This window comes from Eretmochelys imbricata, chromosome 6 (assembly GCF_965152235.1).
Source record: "Eretmochelys imbricata isolate rEreImb1 chromosome 6, rEreImb1.hap1, whole genome shotgun sequence".
NCBI classification, from domain to species: domain Eukaryota; kingdom Metazoa; phylum Chordata; order Testudines; family Cheloniidae; genus Eretmochelys; species Eretmochelys imbricata.
The window spans coordinates 41837501-41854145 of record NC_135577.1 but is presented as its reverse complement, the minus strand read 5'-3'; the positions used below and the strand labels follow the sequence as shown (position 1 = coordinate 41854145).

General features: G+C 42.3%; 1 protein-coding gene across 4 annotated transcripts in view; it reads left to right on the top strand.

The window, feature by feature from the left end:
- Nucleotides 1-16645, top strand: part of ELP4 (elongator acetyltransferase complex subunit 4) — a 262283-nt gene that overhangs the window by 216957 nt on the left and 28681 nt on the right. The window contains exon 11 of one of the 4 annotated variants that reach the window (XM_077818466.1): nucleotides 3300-3404. The exons of the other annotated variants lie outside the window; for them this stretch is intronic. Within the exon in view, the coding sequence (XP_077674592.1) occupies nucleotides 3300-3404 (105 nt within the window). Of the gene's footprint in view, nucleotides 1-3299; nucleotides 3405-16645 lie in introns of those variants that run through there. 4 annotated transcript variants of the gene reach the window in all.

The following is a 16645-nucleotide window of genomic DNA, read 5'->3' as shown; positions in this document are numbered from 1 at the left end:
CACCATAACTTTCAATCTCCTCTGTATGTTTAAAAACCAAACATTTTCAAATTTAACCTACATAAGTTCTCATTTTCAGAGGTTCTTCACACTTGCAGCTACCTGGAGGAGCAAGGGGACAGGTAGACATTTCCACCTTCTGTTCTTTCAGCCATTATTAGTACATGCTAAAATAAAATGCTGCATACCTGAAGTAAAGGCTCTTTTGCCCCCCAAGTTATCATCCTCCTCTTTTTGAACTGACAGCCTTCATCTCCCTAGCCAAATCTGGGTATTGGGACTTCAAAACAGATCTTGCGATCCCAGCAAGGTCTCAGGCATCTTCCAACCCAGTTCCTCGTCTCTCTGATCTACTTAGTTTTCAGAGCTGAAGTCCTCCTTCTCCTTCTCTTCATCCCTTCTGACAGTATTACCTGGAACCAATGTGCTCTTTAGAACATCAGGCTGTGTAGAAGGATGAGTCCAGAATTTAGTCCAGGTCCTCAAAGGTTAGACATCTTCTCCTCTCTGCACACAATATATTACAATTGTCCCTAGTCTTGTATGAGACCATAAGTCCCTAGATTTTTTCATGGCACTTTTTGCCACTGTGAGTTATGCTCATCCCAGCTAGTTGCTCATATACTTTTGTCATAGACCAAAGTGTTCCTTATTGCTGAGTTTAGTTAGATCAGTGGCGCTCAACCTTTCCAGACTACTGCTTCCCTTTCAGGAGTCTGATTTGACTTGTGTGCTCCCGAGTTTCACCTCACTTAAAAACTACTTGCTTACAAAATCAAACATAAAATTCAAATGTGTCACTGCGCACTATTACTGAAAAATTGCTTTCTTTCTCATTTTTACCATACAATTACAAAATAAATCAATTGGAATATAAATATTGTACTTACCTTTCAGCATATAGTATATAGAGCAGTATAAACGAGTCCTTGTCTATATGAAATTTTAGTTTGTACTGACTTCACTAGTGCTTTTCTTGTAGCCTGTTTTAAAAGTAAGCAAATATCTAAATGAGTTGATGTACCCCCTGGAAGATCTGTGCGTACCCTCAGGGGTATGTATACCCCTAGTTGAGAACTGCAGAGCTAGATGGTCTCAGCGTGGTCACCAATGCCCTCACATCAGCCTCAGGCCAGTTGACAGTATGCTCATAGTACACTACCTCTGAGATTTGCTAGTGATTGAAGCAATATGAAACAGACTGCTGTTGAAGAGGTTGATATCTGTGAAAATAGCGTACAAATGACCTCCATAGTGGTACATCGTTATTTGTACAGGAAATTTACTGCTGCGAAACTTGATTCCTGCATAGAGTAGTGCAGAAAAACCATCTAGGGAGTGACCAGTCCACTGCTGAATGGCAGAGGGCAGACTGTTTGCACCACTGGCACTATCATACTAGTGATTCATATCCAGAGTGCCAATGCACCCCTGGAGAGAGCATGACATTGAAGACTACAGAGCGGTTAGCCTTGCTCAAATCAAATGTAATCCAAATGGTGGTGTGAATAAGTGTCTGTGCACCATTAGGAGCATTTTAGTGTGTAGTCACTTGGTTTTAGAGTTGGTTACAATCATGGTAGGGTGCCCAAACAATACCAAATTTCTCTGGTGTAGACAAAGTTTCAGTGGTTGAATAGTGTCATCCATGATTTTGAAATCTTCTACATGATCTCTTCAAGGTAATCTATTTTAGAGAATGAATCTAATTACTGTAACATCTCATAATGTAGGTTCTTCATTTTTTATTCTTTTGGAGTCATTAAAATTCAGTGCTCTTGGTGGATGGTTTCGGTGATTACTAATGAGATATAAAGCTTTTCTTCTGTAGGTGACTGAATCAGATCCAGCCCAGATCAATAGTGACTGAAGGTTGTTGCCATGTGTTGGCTGTTTGTTAGCCCATTTAAAATGATTTTGGTCGTTCCCCTCCAGTTTTCAGTGGCCAGGAGCCTAAAAGCACCAGTATAGTTATAGTATGCTCCCTCGTGGGCAGCCTCAGCAGAAAGGCCAGGGATTGAAAAAGTATGAAGATTGAACTACCCTTAGATCCAAGTAAAGGATGAGGCATATTGACATGGTAGTGAAAATTGCACTGCTCCAGTTCATTTTGTATCTGTTCTGGGTAAAAATGGAGATTTGCAGACCCAGGGTTGTCAACATCACACCTCTTACAAGCACTAAATTCATAACGCATTACATTTAAAAGTTAAAAATATTACTGTGTATGAAATAGTGATTGGACCTGATAGAGCTTTAGACAATCAAACTTGTGAGTATTCCCAATAAGATTTTCAGGTTCATAAAGTCCATGTAGAATTTTTAAATGATTGAGATATTTTTTATGACTGCTAGAAAGGTAGAGAAGGAAGAGGAATAACTGTCATTGATTTATAAGAATGGGGTATGCTGTGTCAGAACACAGAATAATAGAAGTACATAAAGTGAAAATGATTATAACGCTTGTTGTTTGATTCTAACAACTCCCCCTGTGTATTTATTTATTTTATACTACTATATTCTCTTCAGTCTCTTGTGCATCATACATAAATTATTTGCTCTATAAAAAGTAATTTCAACTAGTTTTTAAAAAATCTAAAGAACTAATACATTATCTTTAAAGTATTTACTAAATGTTCAACAAGAAATTAATATAATTTTTGTCATGGTCAGCTTCATGAGCCATATCTGCATCTTCTGGATGAAAAGGGGAGAGATAAAGACCGAAACTAAGGGAAACTAGAGGGAAGAGAGATTCTTAGATAAGCAGTAACAGCAGATTGGAGTGGATGCCCTACTTAATATTACCTGTCACTATAGATGTGACAAGATTGTTTTAGACTTTCCATGACTCATTATTCATTTTTCTAAAGCCTTAGATATAGCTGTGTCAAGATGGCAAAATAGTCCCACATAGTTGATTGTGTTTACTTAATTAAGAAGTTTGTGAAAATACTAATAAAGATATGTCTACACTACAAAATTAGGTCAATTTTATAGAACTCGATTGTTAGAAATTGATTTTATACGGTCGATTGCATATGTCCAAACTAAGCGCATTAAGTCGGCGGAGTGCGTCCTCACTACCATGGCTAGCATTGACTTACAGAGCGGTGCACTGTGGGTAGCTATCCCACAGTTCCCGCAGTCTCTGCTGCCCATTGAAATACTGGGTTAAGCTCCCAATGCCTGAAGGGGCAAAAACATTGTCACGGGTGGTTTTGGGTACATGTCGTCAGTTGCCCCTCCCTCCGTGAAAGCAATGGCAGACAATCGTTTTGCGCCTTTTTTCCATGCAGATGTCATACCACGGCAAGCATGGAGCCCACTCAGCTCCCCACTGCTGTTGTGAGCATTGTAAACACTCCAGGATAATGCAGAAGGTATATGCAGAACCAGGCTAAGAGATGCCAGCACGAGGACAATTTTGATGAGGACATGGACATAGATGTTCCTGAAAGCATGGGCTGTGGCAATTGGGACATCATGGTGGCAGTGGGGCTGGTTGATACAGTGGAACGCCGATTCTGGGCCCGGCAAACAAGCACACACTGGTGGGACCACATAGTGTTGCAGGTATGGGATGATTCACAGTGGCTGCAAAACTTTCGCATGCGTAAGGCCACTTTCCTGGAACTCTGTGAGTTGCTTTCCCCCACCTTGAAGCACAGGAATACCAAGATGAGAGCTGCCCTCACAGTTGAGAAGCAAGTGCCGATAGCCCTTTGGAAGCTTGCTACGCCTGACTGCTACCGGTCAGTCGGGAATCAATTTGGAGTGGGCAAATCTACTTTGGGGGCTGCTGTGATCCAAGTAGCCAATGCAATCATTGACGTTCTGTTATCAAGGGTAGTGATTCTGGGAAATGTGCAGGTCATAGTGGATGGTTTTGCTGCAATGGGTTTCCCTAACTGTGGTGGGGCGATAGATGGAACGCATATCCCCATCTTAGAACCAGATCACCTTGCCAACCAGTATGTAAACTGCAAGGGGTACTTCTCAATGGTGCTGCAAGCACTGGTGGATCACAAGGGACATTTCACTGACATCAACGTGGGATGGCAGGGAAAGGTACATGACGCTCGCATCTTTAGGAACTCGGGGCTGTTCAAGCAGCTGCAAGAAGGGACTTACTTCCCAGACCAGAAAATTACCGTTGGGGATGTTGAAATGCCAATAGTTATCCTTGGGGACCTAGGCTATCCCTTGCTCCCATGGCTCATGAAGCCATACACAGGCAGCCTGGACAATAGTAAGCAGCAGTTTAACTATAGGCTGAGCAAGTGCAGAATGGTGGTAGAATGTGCCTTTGGACGTTTAAAAGCTCTCTGGCGCTGTTTGCTGACTAGGTCAGACCTCAGCGCAACCAACATTCCCATTGTTCTTAATGCTTGTTGTGTGCTCCATAATATCTGTGAGAGTAAGGAGATGTTTATGGTGAGGTGAGAGGTTGAGGCAAATCGCCTGGCATCCTATTTTGAGCAGCCAGACACCAAGGCGATTAGAAGAGCACAGCAAGGTGCGCTGCGCATCGGAGTGGCTTTGAAAACCAGTGTCATGACTGGCCAGGCTTCGGTGTGACAGTTGTGTGTATTTCTCCTTGATGCAAACCTGCCCCCTTTGTTGATTTTAATTCCCTCTTAAGACAACGACCCTCCCCCCTTCAAAATAAAGTAACTATTGTTTTGAAACCATGCATTCTTTCTTTATTAATTAAAAAAAAAGGGGTGATAACTGACAAGGTAGGTGGGGTGGGGTGGAGTGGGGGAGGAGGAAAAAACAAAGCCACATTGCTTATTGTAGCCACACTACAAATCAAACTGTTTGAATGACAGCCTTCTGTTGCTTTGGCCATCCTATGGAGTGGAGTGGCTGGGTGCCCAGAGTCTCCCCCACCTCCCGCATTCTTGGGCTTCTGGATGAGAAGGGAATGGAACTTGGGCGGTTGTACAATGGATGCAGCGGGGGTCTGTGCTCTTTTTGGCTTTCCTGCAGCTGCACCAGACATTTCATCATGTCCATTTGTTCCCCCATTAGCCTTAGCATCACCTCCTGCCTCCACTCTTCACGCTCCTGCCTTTGCTCTTCGCGCTCACATAATGCTTTCCTAGCCTCTAACACTGTATGCCTCCATGCATTCAGCTGTGCCCTATCAGTGCAAGAGGACTGCATGAGCTCAGAAAATATGTCATCGCAAGTGTGTGTTTTTCGCCTTCTAATCTGCGATAACCTCAGGGACAGAGATGATAGGGGGAGCCTAGAAACATTTGCATCTGTGGGGAGATAAAAAGGGAGAGTAAAATTTAAGATGATACATTTCTGAGAGCAAAAGGGAGACTCTTTCACAGTGAATCAAGCAATTCACAGCAGACAGCACATGTGCTTTAGGTACAAGGTCGCATATTGCCTTTTATATTGAGCGCCTGCCGGTATGGTGACACATCACACAGAGCTGGGCAACAGAATTCGGTTTCCATGCAGCCATGGTAAGGCAAAGGGTACATGGGGTTGGCTTCTTACGCATAACATGTGGGAATGGTTTCAAACTGCAGCGCCATTCTTTCCCATAGCAAGCAATGGGTTGGGTTTCACATTTAAAAGGAGGGACTGTGGTTTTCGGGTGGATGTGCACCTCCCCCCACCACACCACGTGGCTATTCTCCGGGATGATCCCTTTTAGCCAAGAGCAAACAGCCCAGCATGAATGGGGTCCTTTTACTGTTCCCTTACAAAAATTCCCCTATTTCAACCAGGTGACCATGAACGATATCACTCTCCTGAGGCTAACACAGAAAGATAAAGACCAAATGTTGCTTGAATGCGACCAAAACCCAGGACCATTCGCTGCCATGCTTTGTGCTGCAGTGATTCCAGAACACTTTCAGAGTACCTCCAAGAGAGCTTCATGGAGATATTCATGGAGGATTCCAGCTCCATCCACAGACATGTGAACAGACTTTTCCAGTAGCTGTATTGGCCACGAATGCAACCCAATTCTTCAGGCAAATCAAACATTAAACACTATTGCTTTTAAACCCTGTACTGTAGTTGCAAATGTGCACTCACCAGAGGTGCCTTCTCCGGCTTCAGGGTCGGGGATCCTGCTTAGGAGAGTATTGGCTCCAGGGTGATGAAAAGGTCCTGGCTGCCAGGGAGAACGGATTCACCACTTGCCTGCTGCGCATTCTCCTCCTCCTTCACCTCCTCATCCACAAAATCCTCCTCCCTATTGCATGAGACTCCCCCCTTGCAGGTGTCCACGGACAGTGGTGAGGTATTGGTAGGGTCCCCTCCAAGAATGACATGCAGCTGATCATAGAAGTGGCATGTATGGGGTTCTGACCCAGAGCGACCATTTGCCTCCTTTGTCTTTTGGTAGACTTGCCTCAGCTCCTTAACTTTCACGCAGCACTGCTGTGTGTCCCTGTTGTAGCCGCTCTCCAACATGCCCTATGAGATTTTGGCAAATTTATTTGCATTTCTTCTCTTTGATTGGAGTTCTGCCTGCACAGATGCTTCTCCCCATACAGCAATCAGATCCAGTGTCTCCCTTTCGGTCCATGCTGGAGCTCATTTGCGATTCTGTGGGGACTGCATTGTCACCTGTGCTGCTGAGTTCGCCACGCTGACCAAACAGGAAATGAAATTCAAAAGTTCCCAGGGCTTTTCCTGTGTACCTGGCTAGTGCATCGGAGTTCAAAGTGCTGTGCAGAGTGGTTACAATGAAGCACTTTGGGATAGCTCCCGGAGGCCAATATCGTCGATTTGTGTCCGCACTACCCGAAATTCGACCCAGCAAGGTTGATTTTAGCGCTACTCCCCTCGCCGGGGAGGGGTACAGAAGTCGATTTTAAGAGGCCTTTAAGTCGACGGAACGGGGTTGATTGTGTGGACGCAGTCATTTTAAAATTGACCTAACGCAGCTAAATTCTACCTAACCCCGTAGTGTAGACCAGGCCTAAGTTAAAATATTTTTTCTTCAGGTAGAATACGCACAGCAGCATACTTCCTTTTTCTTTTCCAGTTTTTCTTAAACTTAGAATATGTTGCTCAGTTCTTTTTCTCCAACAATTCTTTCTATGATTTTTCAATACCTAATTCTTTATCCAGATTAGATTTTGGAAATGCAGAGTGTGAATGATAACTTGGATAGCTGGTGCTGCTATAAACAACAAGATGAAATTTCTTTAGTTTGGGTCATAGCAACTGTTGAGTTTTTCACACTTATTTAAGGTGATGCAGAATAGGGATAGAAATGAGCCCTTGGTGGTGTTCAATATCATTGCTGGTTTTATGATGTTAATAATTCTTCTTTCTCCTAATAGCATAAGAAATAAACTACTACTAGTTGCCAGGCTGATTCTAAATAGACTGAAGCATTCTAAACTTGCTTCAACTTACTCTTATTGTGGTGGTAACCTAGCTGTACTGAACAGTACGTGTTTGAAAAAACAGTTCTAAAAATGTCTACTTCTGAGGGCTTTCTTACCAGCCAGTGCAAGTAGTCTTCCAATCAAGTAGTAAAGGCAATAAGCCTTCAAATTCTTGGTGTCAATGCCAATTCATTTTTTCAGCCTGATATTCAGCACTAATACCATGCTGTTATTTATGAAGTGATAATTCATCAGGATACTGAACATACAGTGGAAGCAACAGTATTTGCAAATATTTACAATAATAGGATATTCCTTTTGAGAAGTATGTCTATTTTCTCTGAGTTTGCTGGAGGACCAAAATATTGGCTGCAATAAAACTAATGATGTATTGATGTATTGAAGAAGTCAGGTGTTCAGCCAGCTTGTTGTACTGGGGGAAAGCATTTTCTTATTTTGCTACTACTAAAGGTGTATCGCAGAGATGCCAACCTTGCTCTGAGACTTTTAGGGTTGTTTATGAAAAGAATTAGGGAGGATGCTTGGACATCTGTCTCCTCCTCACCTCCTCTCCCCTCACCTCTCCTCTTAGAAAGCCAGACCTCTCTCTCCCCTGCCCCTTTTCCTCTCCCTGCAGAAACTGGGATGTCTCTCCCCCCCTTTTCCCCTTCCCTCCCCCACCTCGGAAAAACTGGGACCTCTCCTCCCTCCTTTCCCTATCTAAGGCAAATGGGGGGAACCTGCCATCCCCACTGTGCCCCTAACCCTCGTCCCCAAACAGGCAGAAGCAGAGAATTGGTCCTCGGAAAGCTGCACTCCTGTGCCACCTAGGGCCCTTAATTACCTTGGCCAGTCCCAGGCCTGAACCTCCTTCCCCGAATGATCCTCGTCCTCTTCTCCCTGCTCTGTAATATTTCCTCTCGCCACCTCTGCTGCCACCGCCATCTCCTCCTGCCCTTCCAGCTTCTCCTCCCCCACAGACTGCGCAGTGAGGGTCTGATCTGGGACAAGCTGCAGCAATTGTCAATGCGGTTTGGTGCGCTGGATTCATTGATACCTAGAGTGTTAACAATAGTCCAGCAGGGTCCACGCGGGGTAGTTAGCACACAACATGCAGATTGTGGCATGGGCAGTGAATCCAGCAGCACTCCCAACCCATTCACTGCACGATCTGCACATGTGCCTGATGGATGGTGGAGAATAATGCCCCCCATGGCTGCACCCTATTTGCTGTGTTCATCAGACTTGACTGGTGGTGAGTGACATACACACATATCTTTTATATTTATAATGTATGTACTTGCAAAATTCAGAGATTTAAACCTGAATTAGTAATTTCATAGTTACGTATAAAAATTGGGAGGATTACAAAAATTTAGGGAGTGTTGGCATGTCTGGTATGGTGTCCAAACCCTTCAAGGTCAGGTGTTTTTCTTCTTTACTCTAGAGGGTGCAAATTTTATCTCCTAAGGAAAACAATAAGCTAGATTGTCATAAAATGATTTCACAAAATCTACACAGCTACATTTGGAACAGCAAAAATCAAGTACTGTGCAAGCTTTCAGGTATTGCAAATGCCAGTAATAATATACAAAGGAAAAGTCCCACATAGCCGTGAGTACAATATGCATACATGCTGGGTTACACTCACCTTCAGAATTTCACATTTGTTTTCACTGTAGGAAATGAATGAAGCACCTAAAATGTATTGTGCACTATAATTGTGTTGTAGTTATTTCACATTAAGTTTCAGTTAGACAAGAATGTGATAAGACCATTTAATTAGTTAATAAATATCTGTCGCTGGAAGTTGACAACCTGGAAAGTAGTCTGTTTTGGCATTTTTATCCAGCACAAGTTCTGTCAGGCCATATGTGTCATTAGATGTTGTGCAAGACCTCACCTTATATTTGACTACTTTAAATGAAATGTTTTTAGCTTTAGTTCTCATTTTGCTGTTAATAATATGTTGACAAGAAGGGTGGAACTTTTTAATAAAAAATTAACATTTAAAGGGCTTACATAACAAGCACTGTGTGTCATATTATGTAACATATCAAGTTGTCTTCTTTCTTCTAGATATGTTTGATATGCTTAAGATTAGTCACCCAAAGTAGTTCAGTAGAAATTCATTAAAAGTATTTAATTAGGTGCTTCTTGTAATCAGCATGATTAGAATCCAAGTTTGATAACTGGCTAGTGTAGGAAATATATCAAGAGAATTTCAGTTTTACCTATTTTTAAACTATATTATATTTATTCAGGTGATACATTTTCCTCCTCAAGCAATCTTGATTTTTATGGTAAGGTATATTACAAAGTAAAAAATGTGAATTTTACTTACTTTGTGGAGAGGGCAGAGTTTGGTCTACATTTTACTGATTCTCTATCCTGAATGTGCATAATAACAATAATTTATTTTATTAACTAAAGTTAGAAACATAGTGATTCTCCAAAAATAAGTAATTTATAATAGGTATCCATTCTTGGTCTGTGCTCTCAGTTCATTAGTGAGGGGAACACCCTCAGGTAAAATTCTAAATAAGCACTTATTCTAACTATCCATTCCTTTCTTGCTTTTGTTTGTTGAAGAGCTAACCCTGATATTCTTTTTAAAGACACATACATTGTAGCCACTATGTTTAACATTGAATATATTTTAGTTAAGTTTTATAATTCTATTATCGTTTGCTGTCTTCCAATGTTAAGTTAAAATGAAGTTTTTATACGGTGAATAGAGTTGTCTTCACCTCACAGGATTCTGTTTGTAATTTGTCTTTCCTTTTGTGGATTTGTTCAAGAGGTGGCTCAGATGCAACTGGGAAGATGTCCCCCTTTTAGAAAGTTGCTTGTGGTGTCTTGGAACAGACCATGACTCCTCTTCTGAGTGTGATTTATATTCAAGGATGTTACCTGGAGCAATCTGGTCCTGGAGAAGGTGCATCAGGGTAGGGTTGGGCTCCCCGAAGCAGACTATAAGTCTGACTTAAAGTTGAAGCAGAAGACCAAAAAAAAAGGGTCCTCATAGGAATCAGAATCTGATACTACAATGAAAAGTCTGTGACTTAGCATCCAGGCCACTTGTTTTGAAAGAGGCCATAGTCATGGTCACAACTATCAGGGGGAACAGCAATATGTTTCCTCCTGCCATGACTAATTGTGGTTGGCTTTGGAGGAATGTGGGGCAGGGGAGAAGAGGTGAGACTGAGGCTGCTTTGTGCATCAGCTGGCTGGAGGAGAGAGTTTGGGAGCTTCTGATATAGGAAAGCTTAGAATTTGGGGGAAAGTCTTGAGAAGGGAAGGTTGGAGGAGGAGACATTTAAGGAGTTTGTGGGAAGTAGAAGAGCCAAGAGGAGAGGAGTTTTTACATTCTCACATGAAGAGAAGTCTGGAAGGGAAATAGGAGAGAGAGGAGCATTTAGGGGAGAATGGAGGCTTGGCATGATGTCTAGAGATGGCTGCACCACAGGGCAGGAGCCAGTCCAAGATGGTACTATAGAAGGAGAAGCAGGAAGAGGCCATAGTGTAAGCTGAGGGTCTGTTTTGTATTTGTTTTGTTTTTGTTTGTTTTTTCTAAAAGGGGTAAGTGAGGACATAACATTATTATTTACTATTTATATTATGGGAGCAGCTAAGAACCTCAGTCAAGCATTAGAGTTCCTATGCTAAGAAGTGAACAAGTAGGCATCATTGGCAGAGTAAAGATAGGGTTTGACAGCATGTGGTGTTGGAACTTGTATCTGGTGGTAGGGAAGAAGAGTCATAAAGTTCAAGGCCTGAAGGGATCTCCAGATCATCTAGTCTGATCTCATGTATATCATAGGCCACCAACACCACCCAGGACTTACTAGGATGACAAGATAGCAAGTGTGAAAAATCAGGATAGGGGATGGGAGGTAATAGGTACCTATGTAAGAAAATGCCCCAAATATCAAGACTGTCCCTATAAAATTGGGACATCTGGTCACTCTAGTACTCACACACTGAACCCAACAATCTTAATCACACCAAAGTATTACAGCTCACAGGAGACTAAACTAGTACATGCCACTGGTAGAAAATAGGAGGGACTGAGGTGCCCCTGTGTCCAAGACCCCTGCAATGGCAGGGAAATGATTAATTGGGATGTACGCAGATAATCCTGGCAAGTGACTCGCACCCACACGTTGCAGAGGAAGACAAAAAAGCCCCAGGTCACTACCAGTCTGAGCCAGGGGGAAAACTATTCTCAAGCCCATATATGGCGATCAGTTAGACCCTGAGCATGTGAGCAAGAACCCGTCAGCCAAGGACCTGAATGAGAGAATGCTTGGTACCACCTCAGGACATCTGACAGGGAAGACCACAGCTCAATCTCTATCTCCCTGATGCTTCAGGGAAGGAGATAACCCCTGTCGCTGCCCAAGAATACACTGGAGGTGGAGAAATCCTTCCTGACCCACTGCCAGTGGCTGGCTGAACCTCTGAAGCATGATCTTTTAGGAAAATAAGATATAAACCAGAACTGAGCCTCAGGGCTGTTAAGCCCTGCCTCCTGTCATCACAAACAATCCCATCATACAATTGCACTCAAAAATTTGTCCAGCTGTCTCTTAAAACTAATAAGTTGTGGGTACCCGCAACTCCTACTGGTAGTCTGTTCCACAACCTCACCCCTCTGTTGGTTAGAAACCTTTTTCTAATTTCCAGCCTGAATTTGTTCATAAGCTAGGGTCTTGCAGGGATTTCTCTATCCCCTGCAATTTTGGGGTAAAATTATTCCACTACCCACGGGTGCTTTAACATCTTTAGAACATTTTCACTAGCTTTCCTAAGTCTGACCTGAAATTAAAGGCTTCTGACAAAGGTTAAAGGTGTCACTGGTATTGGAACTTTAATGTCACTCCCTGGGATGCTCACCTCCAGCCTGGAAGTCTAAAATTGAAGTCTACTCTCAAGCTCTGGTCAGGCATACTACTCACTATGTAGTACACAACCTGGGATGCTCTTGATGTTGGACACTGAGCCTTACAGATCTGTTTCTGGTATGCTAAATCCTATAATACAATGTACACCTTTACCAGTTGTTTGGTTTGGTGTCTAATGTGACTGCAGCCCAGACAACCATACATGCAGTGGATATGTTCACCAATCAGAGCACTTTTCAGCCAATGAACCCACTTGTTATTTTATAAATTGTTTCTTCCACATTCAACCACTTTGTTCCCCTTACCCATATGTGTCCGTCCACCTCAACAGTCCCCAGCACTGAATCTCCTCTCTGATAGTCACCCACTTCACTCCCCTGCACTTTGTCTACTCTTCTCTTCTTGTGACTTCCTTTGTCATCTCTTCTCACTCTTGCCTTCATTACTACTTTTTTATGCTGCTCCGTGTGTGTGAAAAGCTAGCCCCCTTTCCTGCCAACCATCTTCACGCTCCTCCATATCCTTCTTTAAAATGCACTTCATTCCATTTGTTTACCATATGAACTTCTATGCCATAATGTGTACTACATTCCCTTGATATCAGTCCATACTTAAAAAATACTCAGAATGCAGATGATTTGCCTACTCTGTGATGACTTGCATTATTTTCCTCATCCCTCCTTTTTACATACTCTGTCTTTCTTCATATTCTGTTTGTCTAATTCAGATTGTAAATTTTTCAGAATCGGTCTACTTAAATCTCTGTAAAGCAACATGCTAAGTTACAGTATTATATAAACATGTCAGCATGCACTCAAATTCAACAGTATCAGGAAAAAATCATTGCAAATAATCATGGCTAAACTGCCAGTAATATAAAAATACAGTTTAAAGAGGGAAGGGGTTTTATTCCAAGCTCAGGATTTCCTGAGGCAAAAATGTTCTGTAAGAGGACTGGAGCCTGTCCTGGGCATATCTCCTTTGTATACCTGTATCAGTCATAGAAAGAATATTCAGAATGTTGCCTTGTTAAGCAATTCTACTGTTGCTGCAAAAAGAAGACTGGTATTTGCCCTGGACTTAATAGATGCAATACACAGGGAAGTATATCACAGTTAAAAGATGAATCTAAGATTTCTCAGGGGGAAAGTAATATTTCTAGTTTTTATAGGCCAAAAGCAATATCACATGTGTTTATTGGATGTTTATGATTATAGCAAAATAGCTAGACAATACAATGGGCTAAATCTTTAACTCTAGTTAAGCTTAACTTGGCACAAGGGAGGGACGCAAATTTGGCTTTCAGTCACTTTTCATGCTCCCGCATCCTGAGACCAGTCAGGGACAGTTCAGTCCCCAGCATAAATTAGATCAGCCTCGGGGCTACTCTGATTTATGTCCAACTGCTAACAGCCCCAGGTGGCATTTTAGCATCCAAGGGTTACCAGGACACAGTGACACCCCAGCCTTGTTCCCTTTCGCCCTTGCAATGGAACCCTGGAAAGGAGCGGTACAGAACCCACTGTGGTGGTTCTATACTACTTGAGGATTCCCCCTATGCAAGCATGCTGCGCTGCAAGCTTAACTGCTGCTTTGAACAATCAGAACATCATAAAGCAGTCAGAAGAAGAGCCAGGATCTGGCTCAATATCTGCCCAGAACTGAAGTGCAGTTGCTCCCTTATCTGGATTTTTGGATTATGAAGAATGAAAGACTCTGGGAAGAGTTCAAGGATATGTTCAAATCACCACCAGGATGTGGTATCATTATATTAATCATAAACTACACCTAAATCCCAGATTAAGAAGCATGAGACAACTGAAATATTTTTAAAAATTTCTACTAAACATGGCTCAAAGATACTTCGGATTTTGTAAAAAAGCTATGTGGTTGCCAGCAGATATTAGCCAGGGCCATGCTGCAGATGTTGGATCTAATGGTTACAACATTACTGATCATGCCTATGGCATACCACCTTGTAAATCACCCTTAAAAGGATATTGTGGTCTCTCTAGCTCATGCTCAAATAAATTGGTTAGTCTCTAAGGTGCCACAAGTACTCCTTTTCTTTTTGCGAATACAGACTAACACGGCTGTTACTCTGAAACCTCTCTAGTCACAGACACTCAGTATCTCCATATGACAAAAATACCTTCAATAGCTGACTTTTTGAGAGCTGAGAGAGAATTTACAATTAAGAATGAACTATCTATGTATGTATTATGGGAAGAGAAACTATTCCAAAGAGTTTCATAATTACAGAATTTAGGTTCTTGTTAAAATGCAGACATTACAAGAATATCCTGGAGTTCAGGGAGGTCCTTTATGCCCTCCGATTTTTCAGAACCTGTTATTTCCAAAGGGTGTGTGGCTGTATTTAGGTCAGAATTTTATATGCATACGATTAGGACACAAAGTTGTACTCAGTAAGCAACATAAGATGAACCTGGACTCCGTGGTAGGAGGTCATCAAGGTTAAAAAGGTGGGAAATATCATTCTGAATATTTCTAGTTTCCACCTGCCTGGCATGAAGGGTAAGCAGAATTGCAACCCGGTTCAGATAACCAGTAATGGACCGCCAAGATTGACACCTGGATTAGTTAGAGGGGGAACAAACGTCTCTCGAGAAAGATAGACCAGAAAGATCTGTTTCTTACATCCCTGAACAAAAAGTTACCAGTATTGTGCTCCAGAAATCAAGAAATTACCACAGCAGCGATGGATGATTTCTCCCGCCACTAGGGAGAACCTTTCTTGCTTTCCCTCAGGCAGCAGAAGTCCTGAGTAAATTCAGAAGAAAACAGGTTACATGATTCTCCTGGACTTCTATCTGCCAGGCTAAATCTGATTCTTGCTCCTTATAAAGATGACTGAACTAACTTGTGCCAGAAAACTGATTGGTCCCCAACTGGCCACAGGATTAAGGTGCTGCAAAGGTGACATGAACCTTTGTGGCTTCCCTTTCCCGTGCTGAGCACAGCTCAGTTAGTCCAGAGGATCTGGCCAAAAAGATTTAGCAGTGCCTTCAACTCACAAAGTAAAGCGCTTCTGGATGTGGAAACAGAACAGCACTACACCAACTTTCTTAAGGATGAGGCATTGCAGTGGACTGAGGCTAAATTCTTCCCCAAATATTGACAGTTATACCTTTACCAGTTAATATCCTGCCAATATTTTCTCACATCCTGTCTCACTGAGGTACATCTCAGCAAATAAGAACTGAAAAGTTCCCTCGACTTTTATATGAAACAGTGTCTATCCAGTTTTGCTTCACTTGACCATCAATATGTTAGTTCAAACTATGTCCAAGAGACCCATATTTAAGTGCCTTTCTGTCTGCATCTCACAGAGTTTCTCCTTAGCAGATCTGAATCTTCAGCAGAGACAGAGAAATGTTAAGACAAGTTTGGTAAGCTTTTAGTCAGCCTGAGATAATTTCCTATCCAGGAGAATCTTAGGGCAGCCACATGGAATTTTCTACATAATTTTTTTCTCCAAGTCACTGGTGCTTGGGCTTTATTACATCATGAACCCAGGTTTAGTCAATGGTGATTTAAAACTTCTTTCCAAGTTCAGAATGGTCCAGCACTCATTCTCACCATTTATAAGTCATTTGGGTTCCCCTGGAGTTTTCAGTAGTGGGTGTGTGGGTGTCTATCTTTCTCAATTTTAAAAAGGTCATTTTCTCGTTATTGTAACAGTCAATGGCAGAACTACTTTAACCTATTTGATTCTAGACAATACCTATCATGTTACTCTTGTTTCATAAGGTATCTATGACAGAAGATCCCCACTCACCCACCGTTTTGCCCCTTCTCCCTGCCCCGAAGTTGGGGATATTTTGTTCTGCCTATCAACTTGCTATTAGAAACAAGCAACTTGCTATTAGAAATTATGCTTGCCAGTGTACCTTGAGTACTTTGCCAGCAAGCACACAAGCACCACTCACTGATTAAGCTGGTTAATTGTTTAATGCTAGATTATCCCTTCCTGTGAAGATACCCACATGAAGAATAAATGGGGGAGAAGCCAGAGTTGATATGAAACTCCATAACACTGACCTTGAAGAGTTTCCAAGCAGTCATGCCCTGAAATGGAGATGTTTTCAGAGAGGGAAAGGAGCCTGTAAGCTCCACAAATCTTGTGGCCCTTCAAGACAGAAAGGCCCTTATGTTACTGAAAATTAACCACACTCCATTCCCTACTAATAACAGAGCCCCTTCAGGGGTCATATTGCCATTGGCTGACTCCCCTTGTGACTGTGCATTAGCATCTTCTGATGAGCCCAGTGTAAGTTATCGGTGCTTCAGTCATCATTAACTCCTAATAAGGTATCTGCAGCAATACCTGCTACCTCGGCAAAA